At 54.2% G+C, this 24,753-nt stretch overlaps 1 protein-coding gene across 2 annotated transcripts; it reads left to right on the top strand.

The window, feature by feature from the left end:
• Positions 1-7,868: 7,868 nt before the first annotated feature.
• Positions 7,869-24,432, top strand: CHRM4 (cholinergic receptor muscarinic 4). Of its 2 annotated transcripts, none has more exons than XM_048307913.1 (3): positions 7,869-7,985; positions 20,818-20,859; positions 21,407-24,432. In XM_048307913.1, exons 1-3 carry the CDS (start codon positions 7,928-7,930, stop codon positions 22,882-22,884), a joined length of 1,578 nt encoding a protein of 525 aa, XP_048163870.1. In that variant the 5' UTR covers positions 7,869-7,927; the 3' UTR covers positions 22,885-24,432. The 2 variants fall into 2 exon arrangements, with proteins under 2 accessions (XP_048163870.1, XP_048163869.1); XM_048307912.1 differs by lacking the exon at positions 7,869-7,985 and adding an exon at positions 14,176-14,993.
• The last annotated feature ends 321 nt before the right edge of the window (positions 24,433-24,753 follow it).

The raw sequence follows: 24,753 nt of genomic DNA, 5'->3' as shown, positions 1-24,753 counted from the left end.
AAAATCCCAAAGCTCCAAGATCCCCGCCCCAGACAGCTCTTCAGCCCAGACTGCTCTAGCTGCTGGGAAGGGAAGCTGCCGACCCTACTCCAGCTGCTGAGAAGTTGCAGTGCTGCATTGGAGCACCCCCCTGCCTCAAGTGAGAGTCTCAGTGCCAGGTCCCCAGGAAGAAGCACTTTGCCGCCTGCCTGGCCGGGCTTGCCAGCCGTATCAATGGCTGAGGGTTGGCAGGGGACCTGTGCCAAGGTGGAGCACAGCAGGCCTGGCCGTGGGGAAGACAGGAAGGCTCTGTGTGACTGCGTGTGCATGTGTCTGTACACCTGTGTGTGCGTGCGCAAAGGAGCACCCATGGAGCAGAGAAGGGCTGCAGCATGGAAAGGATGGAGGGACAGAGCGGGGCTGGAAGCCTCCTGCCCTCTTCCTCTTGTGCTCTCTGCCCTGAAAAACCTTATTTAAATTCGTCATGTAATTACTCCAAATTAAGGGGAGGGATCAGTGCCAAAACAGAGGCTGCTCATTTCCAACTTTCCCACATCCTCCAGGTTTTTCTGGGTGCCCTCTCCCCTTTTCCTGAGGTGTCTCTTCCTCTCACTGAGATTGTTGGAGGGATGGAGACCTGCCTGGCTGGAGACTGGATCCCTTGTCCCTCAGTGCGAGCTGGCTCTTTTTGAGTCCCATTGAAGGGGCTCGTGCCTCCACCTTCCCCAGGGTCCCCAGCTGTGGGGTGAGTGGTCCTGGTGCTGTGTGTTGCAGGCGGCCCAGGCCCCATCACTCCCCTGCTCTGCAGCCGCCTCCTGCTCGCCTCCCAATTCCCTGGCAGACACAGTAGTGAGATTATCATAATGATGTCCGACAAGGCAGTATCAGGAATTACGCTGATAAATCTAAACAGACAGCTTACAAAAAACCCAACAAAAACAAAACAACCACAACTGAACCCAGGCTTGTAATTTAATACAGGGTTATTAGCCTGGCCATCAGAGAACAGAGCTCTTGCATCCTGCAGCCTCGAGCCTCCTCCGTCCCTGGCTCTGCCTTGAGATATGGCCTCTTGCCATAACAAAAGATTTTAGCCATGCTTTTGGCTTGGCTTGGGGTGGTGAAGTCTCCTTTGTGAGTGCTGGGGCTGGGTTTGGGGATACAGACCTGTGGGGTGAATGGCAGCAGGCTGCCTTCATCCCTGCAGTGTGGGGCAGTTTGTTACCCCTGGCTAACCCACGGTGGGCTCTTCTGCCCGGGGTAAAATTCAGTGGGTAGAGGCTGGGGAGAAGGGGTGAGAGGAGGGACAGCTTCATGTGTGGGATGTGTCAGTGCTGGAGGGCTGCCCACCAATACACTCAATACCCATGGGATGAAGACAAGTGACCCATGCCCTTGTACCTTCCCCTGCACCAGGGCCAGGTCCTTGCCAGGCACAGGAAGATGCAGGGCAGGGGCAGCATCTTTCTTGGAAAAGCAAGGATCTGCTTCACTCTGGCTGTATTAAATGCTTTCTTGACACAGGAACTAATGACTGTTTTTTACCTGCTGTGGATTTTGCACACTTGCTGTCTTACTCTTGGTTTCCTTCCCTGTGAAGGACACTGTAGGTAGCATTAACATTGTTGGGACCTCTATGTGAGGTAAATGTGCCCGTGGGGAGCACAAATTCTGTCCTCATGGGGATCAGAGCTGAGCTGCCTGAAGTGAGATGCACACATGTAGAGCTCTTTGTCCCCCAGCAGTGCCAGCGATTAACTCAAACCGAGAGAAATGCTCTTTTTCAAAAGATACATTTAAAACAGGGAGAGCTTTTGAAGCAGGTATTTATTAGACTGCGTGTGTTTTAGAAGGCAGGCTCTGCCAAGCCACTCGGTGCAGTAAACCTGGTGGCAGGGCGCTTGCACTGCAGGGCTGCTGGCTCTCTGCCCCTGCAGTGGAGCTGCAGGGAAGCCCCCGGAGAGGCTTGGGTCTGCCTCGGTGCCCCAGTGCAGGGAGGATGGCAAGCCATGGGAAGGCTGGGCTGAGTGGTTCAGTGCCTGTGTGGGACTGGGGCTTGTCTCTTCGTTTGGATGTGTTTCTCCTCTAGGAGCGGCTACATGTGCCAAAGGTGGTCTCAGCTCCATGGAAGTTTGCCCTGTTTAGAGGCTCAAACCCCTGTAGTCCAGGGACCAGTGTTTCCTGTGGGCCTCCTCTTCTGCAGCTCTGCAACAGCCGCTGGCACGTCCTGCAGAACCCAGCAGAAATGGTTTGCACCAATCTCCTGAGCTGGAAGGTGTCAGGAGGGCAGCTGACCCTGAAAGCCTTCGGAGGGCAGGCGGCAGCGGCAGGCTCTGGCACTGGGCTGCTGGGCACCCTGTGCCATGCCAGGGAGGAAACCCGGGCTCTCACTGCTGGCAAGGGAACTGCTGTGTGGGTAAGCATGGTGGGGTAGTGAAGTAGTGAACTGGTAAATTAACTAATTAGACTAATCTGCTAAAGGGGCTTGAGCCCCTGCTTGCTTTTTCCCTGATGTGTGGGCCAGTGCCTGGGAGAGGGCCCTGGGGAGCTCATGGCAACTGCAGGCAGGCACAGGGTTCCCACGTGCTGCCTGGCTCCATAGGCCAGACCCATCCCATGGGCACAGCAGTCACAGGGAAGATGTGCTGTCTTCCGTGTCATGTGAGAAATGGCAGGAGAGCAGCACAAGCTTACATTCCTAATTGTTTTTCCTAATTTTCTTTTCCTTTTCTCTCTTTTTTTTTTTTTTATTTTGGATAAAAGGTATAAAAGTAGTGATTCAGAAGCACTTTCCCCCTTCCATTACCCAGAAAGCAAGTAAGAGTTGCAAGAGTGGGGACTGCAACAAAACAATTATATTGAAGTATTTGAAGTTGTGCTTATATGGCAAATGTGACAAAACTGAGCACAACCTTAAAATAGCAGCAGCAATCTTTTAAAAGACAAAAAGCAGATGATTATTGACTGAAGAGATTTCAGTGCACCAGGCTGGGTGCAGGCTGTTGTGTTTAACTCTCTCCCGAGGTGCTGCATCAGGCACAGGCTGCAGCTGCCCTCCTGCTTTTTGATGAACTCAAGCAACTGGCAGTGCCCAACAGGTTTCCCAAGGGTAGCATCAGGTGCCAGAAGTCTGTTTCACCTGCCATAGCCCCTTGCTTGATTTAAGGCACCGATATTTGTGGCCAGGCTGAGAGCACCGGTGTCTGGTGCTCCCCTGGCATTTCAAGGATGCTCGTGGGCTCATGGACTGGTGTGAAGAGCATGGCTGTGCAGCAGCCAGGCACGGGAGGATAGCTTTCTGTATTAGTCACTACTCTTTTTCATGCTCACCTGGCTTCCCTGCGTGGGCCAGAGTGTCTATACCTTGCTTTCCTGGCTGTGCCCTGCCACAGAGCCCAGGGCGAGTGGGGGCCTCTGGTGCCACCATCACCCCAGCCACTGGGGTCACACCTGCTCCATGGCTAAACATAGTCACTCACTCCCTGAGGCTGTGGCTCTGGCCTCCTTCTCTGGTGCTAAAAATGACATTTTCCAAATAATGAAAGAATCTTTCATTACCCTGTCGCTGCAAGCAGCCCGGGAGGCTGAGAAACAGCTGAGCACTAAGTGATGTGCTTAATGCAGCTTCGGCATCAGTATTTTTTCCCTGTCTCTAGTTAAGGCATGCTATGAGGCATGAGAAGATGTGGCTTTGGATGACTACTGGGGGCCTGGCTGAGGCAGCAGAGCATGGCTGAGTGCCTTCAGTCACCTTCTCTCTCAGGAAGGCTGCAGCTGACCTGTTTCTCCTTGACCCTGCAACTCCTGCCCTGCTCACTGCAGCATGTTTTTTTCTCATCATGGTCTGGGATCTGGCTCGCCTTGCACCCATGAGTGACTGTCCTGCAGAACTCATGTCTGGGGCCATTTGTTCCTGATATGCCCTGGGGACAACCGGAATGAGGGGAAAGGACTGTTCCTCTGGGGATTGTATTGATGCCACCCACAGGTGGCACTGTCCTGTTGTCTGCAGCCCTGGGCATGGGCAAGGATTTTGAGTTACTGCCCTGGCATTTAGACAGCTCTGTCCTGCCAGGCAGTGCCAGATCCACGCCTGTGAGTGAAGGGTGTCTCCTTGCTTGGCCAAGAGCAGGTAGAGCAGCTGCCTCTTCACCCTTTGGGACACTTAACTGCTCTCACCGACTGCTGAGCAAAGCCTTCATGCCCATCTCCCATGGCAGTGATGGTCCAGGGGCCTGAGCCTTTCTCACTGTCACCGGCTGCTTCTTCTCTCTCTGACTGTCCCCTCCTGAGTTGGGTTTATTTTGTTTTTGAGCTGATAGATGGATTAGCATTTATCACCAGCCTGACTACTAGAGGGCTATTAAAAGTGATTTGCAATGCAAATACTTTCGTCATCAACCACATTTTCTTTAGACTAAGGTTGACTTTTATGAATATTAAAGCCTTGTAGATGGGTTCAGCAAGTTTGTGGGAGTACGTCTGTCAGAGGGAGGGGGACTGGCTGCCTGCATTGTGCTGGGGAGGCAATCTGGATCCACCTGAGGGCAAAGGGGTCTGGTGGCAGAGGGAGGGAAGTGGAGCATGAAAGGATGTGTGAGGCAGAAGGAAAACCTGAGTGCCTTGAAGGACAGAAAGAAAGGAGAGTGAACATGCAAGCATATGCAGGAGTGCATCTATCTCTCTGTGAGCAGGATGGGAGGACAGGCTTGGGCTGGGGTGTTTTTGCTGGAGGCTGGCAGAGACTGTCAGCCTAGGGGAGGACTTGTGGAAGGAAGGGGGAAACCTAGCCAGAGCTGATGGTGAGCGGATTTGTCCCTGGCAGAGCTCAGTGCCAGAGGTGTGTGCCTGAACTGGTGCATGCCCCATGTACATGCTGCAGGGATAGGTGAAAACTGCTCTTTGCTTGAGGACTCCCTGCCATGAGTGTAGGGTTGCAGGACCAGCAATGGATTCCCCAAGTCCCCCAGCAGACACAGCCTGGCATTAGTTTGTGTGCCAGGAGCCAGTGCTGGCTGCTGCTGAGGCTGCTGCATGTTTGAGTATAGTTACTGGGAATCTGTCAGGGATAATGGGTGGGTGTTTCTGGGCTTGTGGGGGATGCCAGGGTAAATGACCCCTAACTGCCTTTCCTGCTCTTCAAAAATACTCATCTCCTGTGCACCTGCTCTGTGGCGTAATCACTCTGCCTCAGGATGGCTGTGAATGGGAACTGTCACAAGCCAAGGTATCACGGTGGTTATTTCCACTGGTTTCTGCATATCCCACTTCAGAGGCAGAGGTAAGAGGAGTGGCTTTGTCCATTTCTAGGTGTTTATGGTGCTTTGCTGCAAGGGCAATTTTGGAGATGGAGGAGCATGATGGAACATTGCCAGCTGATAATGGAAGACTAGCTATTGCTGATTAGACAGCAGGCACAGCACAGCATGGCTAAAAAGAAAAAAAAGACAAAGAAGCCATCCAAAAAATAGAGTCTAGGAGTAGAGTGATGCAAAAAATGGGAGACGTGCAGTTACATGAAAAATGGACAGCTCCAGGAGTATCCCAGATCCCTACAAGGTGATGGGTGCTGGGTTTACTGGCTGGTTAGCTGGGTCAGTCCAGCAGGAGTCTCAGGCTGTCAGAGGCCTTAACCCCAAAAGAGAGTAAGGGAGGCCCTTAATTTGCTTGGGTCATTGAATATGAAGTCAAGTCAGCCCTTGGCTTCTTCCATGGGAAAACCACAAGTCCCTCCTGTCCCACCTCACAGCCTGTCACAATGTATTTGGCCAGGGGAAGGGTTGGAGCTGAGGTCTGATTCCGGAGTGGATTAGCTGTTGTTCACGACCAGTGCTGACATGGCCCAGGAAGGAAGGTGATGTCACTTCGGTGGCAGCAAGGGAGGCTGGTGAAACTCACTGGCAGCCCACAAGAAGGGAATGTGTGAAAATGTCAAGCCAAAAGAAGCAAGTGCTATCTTTAATTGGAATGTGTACAGGGAGTCCAGGCTTTCAGAAATTCTGCTTCTGACTAATGAGTGTATATAGCTAAACTAAGAGTTAGAAGATGAAAAGTTTTGTATTCAATTTTGGTTACACTTTTTTGTCTCTATGACTGATCAGCTTTGGAAGAAGACATCTCACTGTTCATTACAGTCTTTTGTTCGTCTTTGGGGACTTGTAGTTTGAAACAAGAGTCCAATCAAATAACCCAGCTCCAGTACAATCAAATTGTCTTTGAAGCAGATATTTCCTCAGTCTAATGAATTCTCACAGAGCGTGACAAAGGTTTATTCACATTAATTTTTTTAGGGGGAAAGAAGGAGGAGGAGAGGGTGGTATTTATTTGAGGTCAGGGCTTTGGGACAAGGCAAGAGGCTCCAATTAACTGGCTGGAGTCTTTGACGGGTTTTGGTCAGTGACTGCAAAAAGAGCATGGGCAGATGTTAAGCTGAAAAGAGCCAACAAAGCCTCATTGCATGCAGTGCAATCACGTGGCTCCACACCAGATGACACTCGGAAAGCTTTGTCTTCTTGCTTCTCAAAGAAGTAGGAAGGAAAACAAATAGAAGTTGACTAAACTCACTAAAGAAATGCCAGAATGTGGCCTATGGTGACCAAAATAATGGTGGTGTATCTGCCTCAGTGCTGCGGCAGGGGCCTCTTGGTGTGCAAAGGCAGCAGCAGATGCAAGTGCCAAAGGGCTTTAACCTTTTCAGTGTGCAGAGGTGCACCTGGAGCAGGAGATGTGTCATCAGATAAAATTGTCTGAGTTACCTTAACAATGTTCGCTCTGCTGGAATTCAGAAACGCGTCTTCATTTGCAGGGAGAAGATACCAGTTTGCAGGATCTAGGGAAAAGAAAAGTCCAGTCTGTGAAGTGGACACATCCTCAGATGAGAAATTGACTTGAAATACTGGGCTTTTGTTAAGTGCTACCTCCCAGAGCCAGAGAGGTACAAGAAGAGGGTGAGGAGGTGAAGGAATGAATGGTAGGAACCCATCTGCAACTGTAATCGCTGCAAAGGAGGGTTAAAGTGGGGCGTTTATTTATTTATGCGTGTCTGTGCACGTGTGCGTGAGAGCCGAGCAGATGGGGAAATGATACGCGTGTGTGTCTGTGAGACAGCCCAAGTGAGAGGCACAGGGCGGGTGAGGGAGTTGCTCTGGGTGTAAAGTGGAGGGAAGGGGAAGGGGGTAGAGGAAAGGGAAGACAGGGAGCTATTTTTCCTTTTCACTTTGTTTCTTCTCGTTTGACTCTTTCTCATTACCAAAAGCCAAACCTGGGGGACAGTCAGTCAGCTGGTTGTAGTACTGCCTGATGAGGCTGTTGTTCTGTTTGAACACCGCAGTTCCGAGCGTTAGTGACAGCCCGGCAGAGTTTTGGGGACTGGGGAAAGCGTCGAGGCCTCCCTTTGCCCAGGCTGTGCGGGGCCCCGCTCTGCGCCTCTCTGCTCCTCGCTCTCCCCCGCCTTGGGACGCCGGTGCTCCCGGCGCTGCCGGCTGCACCGGGTCGGGACTTATCCCCGCCGGTGGGTGCGGAGGTGGCAGCAGGGGTCGGAGCCGCGGCGCCGGGGAGCGGGCGGTCCCGGGAGCGCTGTCCGGGGTGCTGCAGGAGCGCTACCGCACAACATCTGGCCGGCGGGGCCGGGAGGCCACATCTGGGACGGCGGAACGGCGGCGTGGGGATTGGCAGCGGCTCCTGACGTCGTGAGCCCCCCCTTTCCCCGCCCCCGCCCCGGTGCGTTTTCGTGGCGGCGAGGGGGGCGACACATCTGGGGGCGACACATCTGGGAGCGGGGGAGGGCGGGGGCGGGGGGAGGAGGACAGGGCCGAGCCGGCAGCGCCGGGCCCTCCCCTCTCCCCGCCCCTCCGCCGCGCGCGGCGCCGCCGGGACCGGGAGCCGGGACCGGAGCCGGGAGCCGGCCGGGCCATGCCAGCCGGAGCCCCCGCGGGCGCGGCGCGGCACCATGGCCGCTGAGAACCGCTCGGCGTCGGGCGGCGGCGCGCCCTGGGCTGGGCTGCCCGGTGAGTCGCTGCTCGGGGCTCCGTGGGCGCAGGGCGGGGGGCGCAGGGCAGCCCCCGCAGGGTCCGGCGGGGGGGCGTCTGCATGGCTTTAGGGTGCATGGGGAGGGGGCTGCGCACCCCCGCGGGATGTGGCACGCGGTCGCCCCAGGAATGGGGGAGGTGTCTCTGCAACTTTCCCACGTTCCTGCGTCTCCCCGGGAACCCCGGGATGCCCCGCGGGTCGGGACCCTCGCACTGGTTCGCTGCCCCGGCATGTCTAGAGCCGTGCAGTCCTGCCAGGGCACCAGGGTGATGTCTGGCATCCCCTTTCCCTGCTCCCATCCAAACCAACACCGTTCCCGGGATCCGTCGCCTGAGGAACCTCGGGTCCCTCCTGTCACCCAGGAAACAGCCTTGTCAGCGCCCTGAGTAGGGAATATGAGCAGCCTGCAGCCCCGGGGGCAGACACCCCCAGGAGGAAACCCAGGACGGGGGTTATTTGCTCCCCTGGTGCCTTCCCTGGGAAGGAGACATTCCTGGACAGGAAACTACCTGCACGCTTTCTTTGCTTCCCTCACTATTCCAACAAGAGCAACAGGGGCACGATCCCTATCTTTTGGATACTTTGTCGCCATACTGGGCAAACCCCTCTGGCGCTTGTGGCCACCTCCAAGGATGTGACTAGGCAGAAGTTTTTCCCCCTCTCCTCAGAGCCCTTTGCCAGGCTGGGCATTGCAAGGGAGACAGCTCTTGCCCACTCTCTCCCTCAGTGTGGGTCTCACCTTCCCTTCAGCCCTTTCTGGCCCTGTTGCACCCTTTCCTGCTGGTAATGACAGAGGTCCCCCGTGCTCCTCTGTCGGCCCATCATGGACAAGAGTCGGGCAGCCACACCCTTCTTTCTTTCCAAAATAATGACGCTGGCTTCAAATCAGGCAACAGTTCTTATCATTTTTTTAAAATAAAAGCAGCCCTGGCTTCTGTCTGACCTGCCTTCAACCCCTCTGATTGTGCTGTGGATGGATTTTTCTAGCTGGTCTTTGCAAAGCCCAAGGCTAGGGAGATACTTCCCAACCTGAGGAGTAGCTGGTGTTCCCCTGTGCCCTGCTGGCAGTTGGGCTCTGCTTGGGCATTTGGAGGCTCCCTGCTTTGTCACAACTGCCTTGAGTGATCTCCAAGGGTGGTTTCACTTCTGCCACAACTTGCAGAGTGAACACAGGGGCTGGAAGGGTTGCTACCAATGCAGTTGGGTGGCTTGTTGATGCCGACACCGTCTATCAAAATACTCAGGTGCCAGGATCCCAGAGCCCAGGCTTTTGGTGAAACATCACCAGAGACAATGCTCGTGTTGAAATCTCAGGTGACAGCAAGATGCTTTTCGCTGTCACTACTGCTGGGCATCACCTCCTGCTTCCTAACGCCCTGACTCCTGTCATCTGAGCACCTGCTGCAGCTCTCCAGCCTGGACTAGGCCCCCATGGGACATCTCAGCAAAGAGCAGGGCATCCAGTGGAAATCCTAAACAGCGACCCATCCCTGGTTCACCCTTCATCTGGGATGGTGGCCAGTGCTGGGAGCCCTGGGTGGGGAAGGTGGGGATGGGAGCAGGTGTGCAGAGCTGTGCAGCAGCCCTGGTCCCTGTGGGACCCAAGCCAATGCGCCCTTGCTCAAACTGGCAGCAAGTTTCCAGGGCTGCTGGACGGAGCAGCAGCAGCCTGGGAGTGACCTGATGAGTGGGAAGAGGAAAGCTGGCGGGAGAAGGAGAAGGGCTACCAGTAAAAGTAGTTTGTTTATTCACACAAGGGGCGCACCCGTCTCAGCGGGTCAGTCTGTTTTCTTTCATAGAAGAGAAATGAACTGAAATGATTAATTAATGCTGTGATCCAATTACTCTGAGTTTGCAGAAGGAGCATGGTTTTTCTCCTTTAACTGTCCCTACGAGCATCCCATTGATGTCAGGTTTTGTCATGGTTGGGATTTTGTTGTTTTGTTTTTTAAAATTAAAATGACAGATATCTCCCCAGAAAAAAAAAAAAAAGAAAAGAAAAAGAAGGAAAAAAGACAACAACAGGGAATAAAAATAGTGAGACCAGGAGGAGCAGCTGATGCACAGCAATCCCTAGCACACCTTTGTGTTGAGCCCTTCTCTGCCTGCCCTGCTGAGCCCTGACCAGCAGCATCCACGGAGGTGAAGAGGTTTGGTGAGTGCCCAGCCAAGGTGGCAGACACAGCTCTGCAAAGGCAGCAGGGAGAGCACTCATGAGAGGAGAGGGAAATGGAGGCTGTTTGCGAGAGGCTCCTGCTTTCTGCACAAATACAGCTCGTCTTTCCACAGGGACAGACATGCAGCAAGTGTTTCATGTGCACAAGCTGACCCCTTCTCCTTGGCACGCTAAGTCAGGGCTTTGATGGGCATCTTCTGGAGAGGTGGGCATTGTCCTGGAGCCAGTCGCTGCTCAGTCCGACATGGGTCTATGCCCTTACTGCCCTCCAGTAAGCCAAGGGAGCAGGTTTGCTTTGCATTTCGGCACCCATTCTGGGCTGGCTCTAAAACTGCATGTTTAAAAGACGTGTTTCAGGGAGATGTGAGAGTGCGGGACCTGACACAGTAAGGAAATGGAAGTTTTGGACCAGATCATTCCCATCTACTTCCTCTCGTCTCTTCATTCCCATCCAAGCATCCCCTGCTGACTGCTCTTTAGCCTGCCCAAGCACCAGCACCCACCATGAGTGTGCCAGTGGTGAGGCGGGGCTCCACACCCGGGCAGTGTTGAAGCCTCTTCAAGCTGGTGATTGGAGCTGTGCCAAATCCATCCTTCTTTTGAGGGTTTTGTGCAACCAGTCAGAAAACAGACACCAGTTTTTAGGAAGACTCATGTGCTCTCCTGCCCAGGGCCCTGGTAGACCAGGAGGTGAGGGCCTGAATGTGTGGCTGCTGCCTAACTCACAGCCAGGTGGAGGAGTGTGCCAGCCTTGATCGTCCCCTGCAGCACAACCCACCATGACATCCTTTTACACCTCTAGGCATGGCAGAGTCTCGCTGCATCCAGACCCTTGAACATACTGAGGTGGACCCTTGCCCTGTATTCAGACAAATTCATTTACTGAAGCTTCAAGGAGTGAGGCACTCCCTGAACAAATTAATCTCGGGAAAGTGTTCCCTGGGCAGGCTGACCCATGATTGCAGCATTTTGCTGCTGCATGAACACAGGGCAAGGTGTCTCATAAACAGATAGCCCCCTTGATGCTTAGAGACAGTTTTAGCAGGAGACACACAACTAGTCCCAGTTCCCCCAGTTAGAGACACCTGGGTGTCCTCACTCTATGTGCCTGTTGGCAGCCATCCCACCTTCCCTGCGGATCGATGCACTGGTCCTCTTGGGACTTGATTCTGTGCCAGGACAACATCATTTGACCTCTCTTCAGACCCTGAGTCCCCTGGCACTGTGAGCATAGCAAATGAGGCTCTGCTGGAGATGCTCCCCAGCATGACCCCTTTCGTGCCGGGCACAGCTGCTCACACCTTCGCCCCAGGGCTGCTCTCAGGACCCTCCAGAGATGCCTTCAGCCCTGAGGCTGCGCTGCATTGAGGAGGAACTCCAGCAAAGGCTCGGTTTATACCTTGTATGATGTAAGTTTGCTGAGAAAATTAACATCAGCAGTCTGTCCAAGCCTGCAAATGCAATGGCTGTAGGCACAGTGCTTTGTCCCTCCACAATCCCCCAAGCTGTTGCCGGAGGTCCTGCAAATCAGAGCTGTGTGAGTGAGAGTGGCTCTTCTGTGTTGCTGTGACCCTGTCCCCACCACACCTTTATGTCCTGTGCAATGTGAGCTCCATTCCCGCTCAGTGCATGAGGCAGTGGCAGAGATGCCCAAGTGCCCTGTTCCCTTCCCACCTCCTGCCCCAGCAGTAGGCAGGTTGAGATGTGTGGCTGCAGAGGAACCTCTCCCACCCGTTCCAGTGACTCAGAGAGAGCTGGGGAGGGACATGGGAAAGCACAGGGCTGATTACTTGAATTCAAGAGCCTCGAAGAGGAGTTGCATCCCAGGTCAGTTGGTGAAGGAGGGGCAGCAACTAGGAATTTTGTCCTTTAAAGGCAAAACTCAGTGCAAACCATGGAGCTCCTTGAGCACAGCAGGCTCGGCCTGAGTTATCAGCGTGTTACTGAGCTATCAAGGCTGGCTGTGCTCCTCCAGCCGAGAAAGCCAGGCAGAGAAGCAGCCCCTCTGGTACCACAACTGCTTTTACATCTAGCATATTGCAGCTTGGCAGAGGAGGCAGTGAGGGCTGACACCACAGGCCTCAGCTGGAAGTGTCTGGAGGTGAAATGTCATCAGCAGGGTTTAGGCTGCTGGTGAAGTTGCTTTGCATTGGCCAGTTAACGGGTTAATGTCTTCAGCCTCTTTAAGCAGAGTTAGATTGATTTGTCTGTGGGAAACTCAGCTCCAGTTGTGCAACACTGAGGTCTGAAAACATGAGTCTGCAAACATGATGTCCTGGGCCCCTGCATCCGCTCCAGGTCACAGAGCAGCTCTCCGGAGGCCTCCATGGCGCCGTACTTCACTGACCCCTCACTTGCAAACCCTCCCAGTGTTGATGTTAGCTCCCAAGCCCTGGGCAGCGTGGCAGGCTGGCTCTGCTGAGCAGGGATGAAGATCCTTGGGAGATCTTTGCATGACTGAGATGGGAAGGAGAATACCCTGCATCTCGCTGTCTCTAGTGCCTCTGGGGTGGTTTGGATCCCTGCTCTGCTGACAGTTACATCATGTGCAGTCCCAGATAAAGCCAAAAAAGTGCATGCATGTGTGCAGAGAGGAGTGGAGAGCAATGAAACCCTTCTGGCATCTGCCTTTGCCTGAAAACGGGCATGAATTGCCTGGCCTCTGGCCTGCCTTTCTGCAGCACTTAGGAGCAGTGTCTAGCATGGTGGTCTCTATGCTTCTTGCAGAGCTCAGATAACTCACCAAGGCCCATGAGTGATGCTCAACTCATGAAACCCTCTGCTACCCTGTGCAGTCACAGGCAATGAGGTGGCTAAAACCCCTGTCCTGTGCTGTGGGTGCTGCCTGAAGCGTTAGTGTGGGGTGAGCAGCACTGCATCCCTGACTGTCTGAGCTGCATCCCCACCCTACGGCTCATGGGGACCCTGGGGGGCAAAGAAGGTGAGTACAGCATGCTGTGGGTCTCTGCATGGAGGCCAGCCCCTGCCTTATTCAGCACCAGCATGACAGGCTGGGGATCACCATCCTGCAGTGAGAGAGGTGACTCCCAGGCAGAGCTGGGCTGCTTGGGCCAGAGAGCTGCAGCCCACAAAGGTTTCCAGCCTCAGCACAGCTCCCACTCTGCCCAGCCACGAGCTGGTGGGAGCCTCCAGAGAAGATAGCAGGGAGAGGTTTGCAAGCAATGTCTCTGTGTGAGATCTCTCCTCAGAAGACTTTCTTTGGACTTTTCTGTAGGGGAGATACGTAATCCCTCCCTGGTAGTCCGAGACTATTCCCACCTCCCTCCTCTCCATCCCTCCCCTTCTCTGTTGTCACCATGGATGGGGATTTCCTACCTGCTCTCCTCCCCTGGCCCCCTGGCCCCCACATTTTCCATTCTGCCTGTCCATGCCCTGGGCTTTCCTGCCCACCTACTGCTGCAGGTTATCTCCTTCACTCTGTCCCTTTGCTCAGGCATCACCTCCAACTCCAAACCCTCTTGCAGGTTTTGTGGCCAAATGGAGTCTAGTATTTTCAATTTTCTTTTTCATTAGCACCCCAAAGATTCCCATCTGCTGTCTGCCTCCAGGACTAGGGCTCTCACAGACACATCCATCCAGCAGGGTTCTTGCTCCTGCCTGGTTTTCTGCCCTTGGCTCAGGGCATCAGCTCTTTTCTCTCACCTGTTACTCAGCTGGCTCATTTGCCCTCTCAATCTTCACTCTGCTCCATGGGGCAAGGGGCTCTTGTTTCCATTGTCAGGTCTCTAAAATTTCAAATGAGCACCTTACTGTTTGCTCCCTGCGATGCCTCAGCTCCAGGCTGAGTTACAGAGAAACAGGTTCCCCCTGCCCTCCTGACACCCATGCTCTGCCAGAGCAGTGCTGCATCCCTGACTGTCTGAGCTGCATCCCCACCCTACGGCTCATGCGGACCCTGGGGGGCAAAGAGGGTGAGTGCAGAGTGCTGCGGGTCTCTGTGTGAGGGCCAGCTCCTGCCTTATTCAGCACCAGCCTTGGCCTCTGGGACTGGCCTGGGGGGGCAGATCCCCTAGGTGGGTGGCAGCGACCTGGCTTGGGCAACTGTGGCTGTGTGGGGCCATGGCAGAGTGAGGGGGCTTCCCTACAACTGGCTTCCCAAAAAGAGCTGAGTCCTTCCCCCTTGCCATCCCCTGGCAAGGCCTGTCCCTGGGGCAGGGGGAACTGCTTTTCTAAGCAAACAGATCTTAGGTCTTGCAACACCTGCCCCTCTAGCCCTCAGTCTCTCCTCCACCGTCCTCTGTCCCACAGGCACCTGATCCCAGCCACTAATCTCTCCCTGGGAAGAGCCCAGCTAATCCAGGCAGTCACTTGTTGCTGTAATCCTCTCTCTCCCTTCTTCCTCTCTGCTGGCTGGTCCCAGAGCCCTTCCTGGCAGTGGGACCTGGGGCTGCAGTGGGGTTATTTCTGTTGCGCTGCCTTGAAACAGCTGGGTTCTGTTAAAGCTTCAGCCCAGGCATATAAAAGAACATGAGCATCTCTCTGAGGCAGAGAGCATTAATGCAGTGGATGGGAGGGGGGAAGTGTGGCTCCAGCCCAGGCTCAGCTGGAAGCCCAGCACCTTCCTGGCTCAGCGACACGGGCTGAGCTCTGCCACCAGCTGGGAGCTGCAGCCCTGGGGCGGCCGAGGCAGAGGACACTGGAGGGAGGACACTGTGTCCCCCTCGTCCCACTGTGCGATGCCGCCGTGATGAGCCTTCTCCCCCCGGGATGTTACCATCGGAGCCAGCGCAGGCGTGGGAGCTGCTGGGGAGCCGCCGGTGCCTGGGAGCTGCAGGCTGGGCACAGCAGGGTAAGGCTGGACTTTGGCTCGCGTGGCATTTGCCGTGCACACTTGCTAGTAGCGTTCCACTGATAGGTTATTTATATGGCCTAATAATTGGGTGACAGATGGTTAATTAATTGTCAGAGTGACCAGTGTGCTGGTAGGCTATTTATAGGAGTGACCTTTCAATTACTTTTTATAAAACACTTTCTCACTGGCTTGCTTCTTGTCTGGTAATGCTGTGGATAAATGGCATGCGGCCCCTTACAACCTGCAAAGGGCACATTAGGGGTACAGGCAAGTGCTGAAGGGCCATTTTGGGCAGGGGGTGCAGCTATGCCTGCTGTGGGATGCTGCTGGGCCTGCTGGGCTGGGCACTACCTGCAGGAGCCCAGCTCAACAGCCATGGCTCTGACCTGGGAGCGCTTCCCACAGCCGGGTGCAAACCACCTTGGATGTGGTGCCTCGGCTTTACTCTGAAACCCAGCATTACCCACATAGTTACAAGCAGCAGGGAAGGCAGGGGAGGCTCCTGGCTTGCTTGAGGGGGGTGGTGGGGTTACACTACTGCAACACTCCCTTCTGGCCCCGGACACATCAGATTTTCCAAACCTGATGTGCGAACATGTGTCAGGCACGGGGGTGTTCTCTGGCCCCCTCGCCTCCCCCTGAAAGCTGGCTGCTCCTGTGCCACTGAGCTTACTGCTTCTCCATGGCTCCAGGAAAAGCTATCAGAGGTTCTTAACTTGTGGGGATGGAGGAAATTGCTGTGCCTCATGAGGACCAGTTGAATAGCAGAGGAAGAAATAAGAATAAATTATTCAATGGAAAAAGCAAATGCCCAGAACCACCCCATATGTTACTGACAAGAAACAATTCCTGTTCCACAATGGCTCAGATCTCCTCTGGAGGAGGATAAGGACTTCAGGGATCCATTGACTAGAGGGTTGAAAGCACAGCCACCAGCTGGAGCTGGGAGGGCAAGGGGAGCCCTGCTATTTTAACACAACAGATCCTGCTGGCCCCTCATCTCCTTTCTGCTTTTCTGGTTGTTTATTGCTTTCATCATTCCAATGCAGAGGCACGGAAGCCGCCCAACACCAACCCTCCCTCTGCCAGACGCAAGGCCTGCCCTCAGTCTTCTCCCGTATGTTTTATTTCTAAGGTGCCTGTTCCCAGTATCTAGGAATTCTGTTTTCACACTGTGAGGGGTGTGAATCTGTCAACCAGAACAATCCTTCACTAGCTGTAAACTGGTGCCATGATTCAGGAACTAATTAACAGCTATTAGATAATGCAATTAGCAGCACAAACTGTCACCCTTCCCTCAGTATACCTTCTCTTTTTGTACGTGAGCCATAAATGTCTACCATCTTCTGTTCCCTCTTTTTTCTCTCTCCTCTCCTCCTTGTGGTGGTGGCTGCACAAACTGCCCAGCCCTACATCACATCAGGAGTTTGACATGACAGGACTAACCCCATTAAGACTTTTACCCTCTCTATACCTTTAGGAAGGCCAAGACAAGCAGTGGGGCTGGCAGTGGGGCTGGCCTGGCTCTTTCCAAATGTGACACCAAAGGTGATGTGCCGAGGCCCAGCCTTGGGCACCCGGACAGAGCAGTGGGTGATGTGTGCCTTCTGCTGGAATGTGCCTGTGGTGGAGGGGGCCAGCTTCCCTCTCTCCTGGAGACAGGCAGCACTCAGAGCCCCACAGGATCCATCCAGCCAGGAACTGACAGCCACAGCCACTCGATCCTGTCCCTGAGCTCGAGGTCTCTTTCAGTTTTGCTGTTGCTCCAAGCCCATGCAGGGCTAAAGCCCATCTCCTCTGGGAGCAGCTCACACTCATAGGCATCTCCTGAAGTACGGGTTTCTCTAATTCCTCTCCTTCCCCTGTAAACATCTTCATCCCCAGACTGGTGTGTGAGCATGGGGCTTGCTTTATGATGGGGTTCCTTGCAGAGCATGCTGGGTGCATGCAGAGCCCTGCTCATTCCCAGAGGTTTTGCTTCAACTGCATGTGGACCAGACGTGGATCTGCCTCCCACTTGCACCTGCTCCCTGAGGATCCCCAGCCCTGAGGATGATGCTGGGATGGGGGCAGTGTCAAAACAGGAAAGGGGATGGCGGGTGGTGATGTGTGGGACGGGGGCTGTGGAGCAGAGGGAGGCTGTGCAGTACAGAGAGAAGAGGCAGGGAATGCTGGGGCAGTAGGGCTGCTGGCTCCAGGAGCTCATCCCACAGCTTGAGGTGCCACCATCACATGGATGTATGTAAATACCAGCCTCCCCCATTGTCCTTGCTGTGCCAGTGGGGAGGGTGGCCAGCTCCTTCCGCACGAGGAGCAACAAGGGCAGGAGGGAACTAAACCCTCCATCCCACGTGAGCTGTGTGCAGCAGGTGCTCAGTCACTGACTGCAGCTGATGGAGTGCCAGCCTCCAGCTACTGCAGACTTTTTGGGTACACGGTGGTCACCAGCAGTCTGTGACAGGGCTTTCTCCTCTCTGACCTGGCAAGAGGCTGTGAGGCAGTTTGTAGGAGCTGACAGGCTGGGAAGGCTTGCTGGAGAGGCACATGAGGTGCAGCAAGGAAATAGCAGGAGTTTTCTGCTGTGGTCTCGGGTGTCACCCTGTGACGGAACACTGGCTTTGCTCTTGCTCTGGAGTTGAATCCTCAGCCAACAATGGTCACACCCATGATTGCAGGCAGCAATGGGGACCCTGCTGTGCCCACTGCCCACAATAGTTGGGCCCCACTCAAATTACAACCTTCTCTGCTTGGATCTGTACCTGTATTGGAAGGGAAAGGCATCTCCCTGTCTTGATGACATGATCGGTGAGCACTGCAGCAGCCACAGAAGCTCTTGGACCAGAGGATGCTATCAGTAAAGAGTTGGAGTCTCCTAATGGCTTCGATGCAGAGGAGAAAACCGGCCACAAATCACTGCCAAAAGTATGAGGGAGTTTGCTGTAGCTGGCTGGCGCAAGCAGGTGTGGGAGAGCACCTACTGAGCACCACAGACAAAGAACTGTTGTGTGCAGGCTGAAAAGCCAGTTGGTGTCACAGCCCCAGGAGCACTTCTGAAGTGTTCCCTGAGCTTTGTCAAGGCTTTGTCTCCTCCCTGTCTGTGGTGCCATCATGAAAGTGGGGTGCGAAAGGGAATGGAGACAGAGAGGGTGATGTAGGATGGGGGCTGTGAGGGGAGGGACAGAAGAAATGAGCTGCTGGAGATGTGCAAGTACTGGGCACTGGAGGACATGAGGAAGGCTTTAATGGAGAGACACCAGCTCCTGGAGAGGTCCCTTGGTTCTTGGTGTCACAGCATTGGGAACAGTGATGTGGCTGGCATGAGGGTGGGGATGGTGTCGCACTGGTGAGTTTGTTGCAGCTCCACAGCTCTCCTGTGTGCTCTTTCCATCTTTGGACACATGATGGGGATGCAGACAGAGGTGTGGCTGCCTGAGGGCTGTGCCCCCACCCAGGCCCTTCCCACACAGCCTGGGTGCTCTCCATCTCAAAGGCAAAGATCTATCCGTAGTGCCCATGCAGGCATGATCCATGGCTTGGTCAGCTGCTCAGACCTACCAAATTTGCAGCATCCTTGGCCTTCTCCCAGCTCCAGACTGAGCTGCCTGCTCTGCTCAGGAAGGCAAAGGCAGTGCTGAGCGGTCCCAGTGAGCTCAGAGCCAGCGTCGGGGGCAAAGAGTGAGACAGTGGGATGCAGAGCAGAAGATGGGGAAAGAAAGATGCCTGGTGGGCTGGGGCATGGCAGAGAATAGCCAGGGCATCTGAGGCAAGGGTGAGTGGTGTGCACAGCTCCCAGCTCACACGTGTTGCTCTGTGTTGTACATATCTTCACACCTTTAAGCATGTTCAGTCCTCTTCCTTCCCTCACACAGGGGATTGCTTTATTTTTGTTGATGGGTGAAGGCTTATTTTCACAATGCTCAGTGTTTAAGCCATCCACTCTGAGGCTGCAGTTGCCTCTGCCTCCTGACGCCAGTTTGCAGCATGACCTCTGGGTGGCATCCGAAGGCTCGCGTGTGGGGCTGCCGCAGCCTTTCCTCCCGTCTTGGGACACGTACAGAACAGTTTGGGGTTGAGATGGACTTTTCTTACTTTGGGTAACTGAGAATACAAGTCTTTGTCAAGTCTAATAATTAATTAGACACGCTTAGAAGAGGATGGCAGTTCATGAACAAAAGTGAGAAAACTGAAACCCACATTTTAGCAGAGATGATGAAAAGGTTTCTTTTAAAGACTTTCAAATTCTTCTTGGAAGAGCTGGGGTAAATGTCTGCATGATTGCTAGCTTGTCTGATCAGTTTGATTAGCTGTTACAAGAATGACAGTTAAATCTCCCCATCTCACCAAAGTGAAGAAATTAAAACTCATTTCAATCTTACGGAAACCAACCCCCAAACTGCCATGATTATAGATTTCTAAGCCATTTTATACACTTTTCACCTCTTCTCACATCCCTGGCTGGGTGCCCAGGAAGGATGGCAGCAGAAACCTTTTCCCCCTCCCTCGATGCATCCCTTGTCCTTGGAGCTGGGTGCAAAGATGGGCAGTGCTACCAGGCTTCCTCGCACCATCTGTATCTGGCATGTAGCATCTGCCAAAGGGTACTGCTTTCTTTTAAATGCCTTTTGTCTTCACAGATAATGGTAGAGAGGTATTTCTTTGTCCCATACTCACTTCTTTCCCTTGCACCTGTAAGAGGAGCTCCACCACTATCATAGCTGTAGCCTTGCAAATGCAGAAGCTGCGTAAATAGCTACATCGGACCCTGGCTTTAGCATCTCAGCAGCCACATTTTCATTTAGTTGCATCTGCATCTCATTAGAAACTGCTTATATTAAAAACTTGGCTATTTTCTGATGGCAGGAATCTCCTACACTCACCACAAATGAAAGACAAGGGCATTTCTTTTCAAATACTTAGAATAGAAGAGCCGATCTCAAAGCCTGCCAGACCCTGTTTGGAAGAGGTGCGTGTTAGTGGCATGTTTATACATTTAGCAGAATCAGTTTTGGGGGTCCTAGGCATTTGGAGCCAGCACCCAAGCCAGAGACACACTGTGCTGAGCCCTCCCACTGCGGGGACACTTGCCCACACGCTGGCTCCCACTGGGTTCCCGGCAGCAGTGCCCATGGGGCTGACCCCCTGCCCTGGGCACCAGGAGGAGCTGCTGGAGGGGCTGCCCTTCATGGGCTGTTGGGGTTGGGATGCTCCCAAAAGCCAGGGTGAGGCTAGTGAAGGCCCAGCATGTTTTGGGGGCCTGGATGGTGTGGGAGAGGTAGATTCAATGGGAAGCTCTTCTGTCCAGCCCATCTCCCTCAGTGTCTTTGCTTTTCCTTTGCTTTCCAGGAAATTCCCTTTCATCTCAACATAGCACTTCTGGTCTATTGATTTTTTTTTTTTAAGGTCCATTCTACTCTTTCCTTGGGTGATTAACCACAGGCGTCTTGGTTTGGATGAAGGCAGTAATTCTGTCTGTAATTCTCATCACTTTTCATAAATAATTCCATGTATCATGCTGAGGTGTCTGACTGCACACCACACATCTCCGTGGCCAGGGTGGCTGCAGCTGCAGTGTGATGTGGGATTGGGGGAAGGGGTTATCACTTCCGAGCATCACTGACTGATGGCACTTGTGCAGCTCCCTCCCTCTCCTGCACCACGCCAAATTACCCATCTTCAGGCCTTTCTTGGCTTTTCAGCATCTGTATCTGAGCAGTGCCACCCTTTTGTCAGGGCTGCCTCTGTTGGATAGGTTGGTGCCCCCAGTAAGATGTCGTGGGACTCACACAAGCTGTGGTGTAACTTACTGTTTTCCTTGTCTCAGATTTCATCTTCCAGAAGGAGCTGTTTGCTGCAAGAGACACAGGTGAGCTGAGTGAACCATGGCAGGGGCTTTGTGGGTTAGGTGCCTCTTGGGGAGTGCTTTGGGGAGCTCAGCAGGACATGCCTGGGGCATACCATAAACCTGTTCTCATCCCTGGGGCAGGGCACTGGCTCCATGCTGTGCTCTTCTGGCAGTGAGTGCTGTATGTGCATCCCCCCTGGGCTCTGCAGTCCTCTTCCCCCCAGCCCTTTGGCCTCCCTGTGTGCCGCTGTGGAGCACACGAAGTTGTGCTCCTGCTGGGATATGGTTCCTGGCCCTGCAAAGAAAGGACCATCACACCCTGGCCATAGGACTGTCCTAGCCCCATTCCTGCTTCTCTCCCTACAACTTGTGTGTCTCCTCTACTGCTAAATAGGGACACAAAAAGTGCCTCCAACGGACTCCTGGAGTGGCAGAGAGAAGTCCAGGAATGCCAGGAGATTTTTGAGCACTAGCCAAGAGCAGTGCTGGCCTGGGAAACTGAGGAAATGCTGCCAGGCCAGGCTGGAAGGTCTGATATTCTCCCTTTCTGTCCTCGCTCTCCTTGCAGATCCCATGCACAACCTCTCTGCTCAGCCCTGGCAGGCAAAGATGGCCAACCTGACCTATGACAACTTCACCCTGGGCAACCGCTCTGAGGTGGCTGTGCAGCCTCCCACCAACTACAAGACAGTGGAGCTGGTTTTCATTGCCACTGTTACCGGCTCACTCAGCCTTGTCACTGTGGTGGGGAACATCCTGGTGATGCTCTCCATCAAGGTGAACCGCCAGCTCCAGACTGTCAACAACTACTTCCTCTTCAGCCTGGCCTGCGCGGACCTCATCATCGGGGTCTTCTCCATGAACCTCTACACGGTCTACATCATCAAAGGCTACTGGCCACTGGGGGCTGTGGTGTGCGACCTGTGGCTGGCTCTGGACTATGTGGTGAGCAATGCCTCTGTCATGAACCTGCTCATCATCAGCTTTGACCGGTACTTCTGTGTCACCAAGCCCCTGACGTACCCGGCCAGGAGGACCACCAAGATGGCAGGGCTAATGATTGCGGCCGCATGGATATTGTCCTTCATTCTCTGGGCCCCTGCCATCTTGTTCTGGCAGTTCATTGTGGGCAAGAGGACAGTCCCCGAGAGGGAATGCTACATCCAGTTCCTCTCCAACCCAGCGGTGACCTTTGGCACAGCCATTGCTGCTTTCTACCTGCCCGTAGTCATCATGACGGTGCTGTACATCCACATCTCCCTGGCCAGCAGAAGCAGGGTGAGGAGGCACAAGCCTGAGAGCAGGAAAGAGAGGAAAGGCAAGTCCCTCAGATTCCTCAAGGGCCCCCCAGTCAAACAGAACAACAATAACTCTCCCAAGAGGGCCGTGGAGGTGAAGGAGGAAGTGAGGAATGGGAAAGTGGATGACCAGCCATCTGCACAGACAGAGGCCACTGGCCATCAGGAGGAGAAGGAGACATCCAATGAGTCCAGCACTGTCAGCATGACCCAGACCACAAAAGACAAGCCCACAGCAGAAATCTTGCCAGCAGGGCAAGGACAGAGTCCAGCCATCCCCCGTGTGAACCCAACTTCCAAGTGGTCCAAGATTAAAATTGTCACCAAGCAGACGGGGACTGAATGTGTCACCGCCATTGAGATCGTCCCAGCTAAGGCAGGAGCCTCTAACCACAACTCCCTGGCCAACAGCCGCCCAGTCAATGTTGCCAGGAAGTTTGCCAGCATCGCCAGGAGCCAAGTACGGAAAAAGCGCCAGATGGCTGCCCGAGAGAAGAAAGTCACCCGAACAATATTTGCCATCCTCCTGGCCTTCATACTCACATGGACGCCCTACAACGTGATGGTCCTCATTAACACCTTCTGTGAGACCTGTGTGCCCGAAACAGTGTGGTCCATTGGCTACTGGCTCTGCTATGTCAACAGCACCATCAACCCAGCCTGCTATGCCCTCTGCAATGCCACTTTCAAGAAAACCTTCAAGCACCTTCTCATGTGCCAGTACAGGAACATTGGCACAGCCAGATAAACTGGCACTCAGGGACCACTTCAGTAACATTATGGAAACCCTTCCCTTTGCCTCCTTTGCCAGCAGGGGTTCTTCTGCTCCCCACTCACAACAGTGCAGACTGTGCAGTGATTGCAGAGGATGTCCTTCATCCAATGCTGACAAAAATCCAAGGCATCTCTGAGCTGCAGGTCCTTCCAGTCACCCAGGGCCTGGGGACTAGCTCGGGGAGCCAGCGGGAAAGCCAGAGGCAAGAGGAGGAGATGTGGTCACCAGGAGCCCTTCCCAGCTCCATGCTCTTGAGATTGGCCAAATGGCATCAGTGTTCTCCTAAGACTGGATGTACCTTTTTCCCCAGCTGACCATCTCCAAGGCATCAGAGCTTGTCTGCATGCAGATGGGCTAATGCTGGATACTTTCCATTGGCTTCTAAAGTGTTTATTACCCAAGAAATGAAAAGAAACCAGGGTCAAACATTTGCTAGACATCTTGGACCAGGCTGGCTCAGGCATGCTAATGGGGAGTCCTGCTGGCCCAGTCAGGCCCCCTGTGAAGGCAGTCAAGATTGGACCCTAAAAGATGTGGCAAGCTGCTTCCTTTCCCTTGAGAGTGCCATTGGACATCCTCACCCAGGAATCTGGGGCAGAATTCTTCCCTGGGCTCTGCCTCTGCTCTCCCCTTCACACCCTTTCTGCCCTCAGACGGCAATTTGCTGGAAAGACAGACAGACAAACCAAGCATTTCACTCCTGGGTGAGGAGTGTGAAACCCAGTCACGTCTGACGACGATGGAAACCAAAACTGCAAAGAAAAGCAGTGGTGTGGTGCAGGACTTGGCTCCACAGCCCTGGGAATGGGGCCCCTGAGAAGTGGGCAGCAGTGACCATGAAAATAACTGGCCTTGGGAGGGATAGGGTTGACCTGAGGGTCTCAGAGGAGGGTGGGAAGAGGGTCTGCAATGTGGCCAAGGTGCCCCATGTCTTACCTGGGCCATGAGCAGGTCCCCGCTCTCCCCATGATAGGTATGGGGGGCCTGATGTGTGGCTCTGGAGGCAGGAGAGGATGGCAGCGGCCTCCAGCCCTGCTCCTGCCCTGAGTGCAGGGGCATCCTCCAGGGAGACCAAAGGAGCTGGTTGCTGAGCTTTGTAAATGGATGTAATGCTGGATGTAACGCTGTCATGGGTGTTGTGGCAGAGCCCTCAGCATGCGGGCTTCAGCCAGCGTCTCCAGCCTCCTCCCAGCCCACCCGCGTGTGCCACCCAGAGCACCCCGGGGCTGCTCCTCAGCTACTCCCAAAGCCAGGTGCAAGCCTTGGTGGACACAGCCAGGTGCAGGCAAGGGATGGGATGGGGCCACTCTAGCACTGGCAAACTCTGTGTCCATGTGTCCTTCCCATCCTCATGCCAAGGTGCAACCTGGAGAAAGGCTGCCCCAACCCAGATGGGAACCCCTCCACCACTGCCTTTAGGGGTGCCCAAAAGGCCTGGTGGGGTTCTGGGTATTTTTAAATGGTTAAAACTGCAGCCCAACACACCCCAAGACAAATAAAGACCTTGGACCAGAAAACTAATGGCCATGGTGTGAGGAATGAATGAGTCATCACCCGGGTGGCTCCTTCCCCGCTTCCCAGTGTCACCCACTGGTGACATTTCCTGCAGCCTATCCCTTCTGCCAAAATTAAGGGGGGGGGAGGGGGGGGCAGCCCAAAGCGTTGTTGCAAAGAGGCTCTGAGGTCTGACCCATGTGCTTTGTCCAGGACCATGTGCATGTGGCACCCAGGCCACCACTGCCAGCTGCATGGTAACTTCACTGCTGGTGCCAGTGGGGTCAGCAAAACTGGGGTTTGCTGGGGCTTCCAGCACAGCAGCACCTTGTGGGGACAACAGGTAGA

The sequence above is a fragment of the Corvus hawaiiensis genome, chromosome 6 (assembly GCF_020740725.1).
Source record: "Corvus hawaiiensis isolate bCorHaw1 chromosome 6, bCorHaw1.pri.cur, whole genome shotgun sequence".
NCBI classification, from domain to species: Eukaryota; Metazoa; Chordata; class Aves; order Passeriformes; family Corvidae; genus Corvus; species Corvus hawaiiensis.
This window is presented reverse-complemented; position numbering and strand designations above follow the sequence as displayed.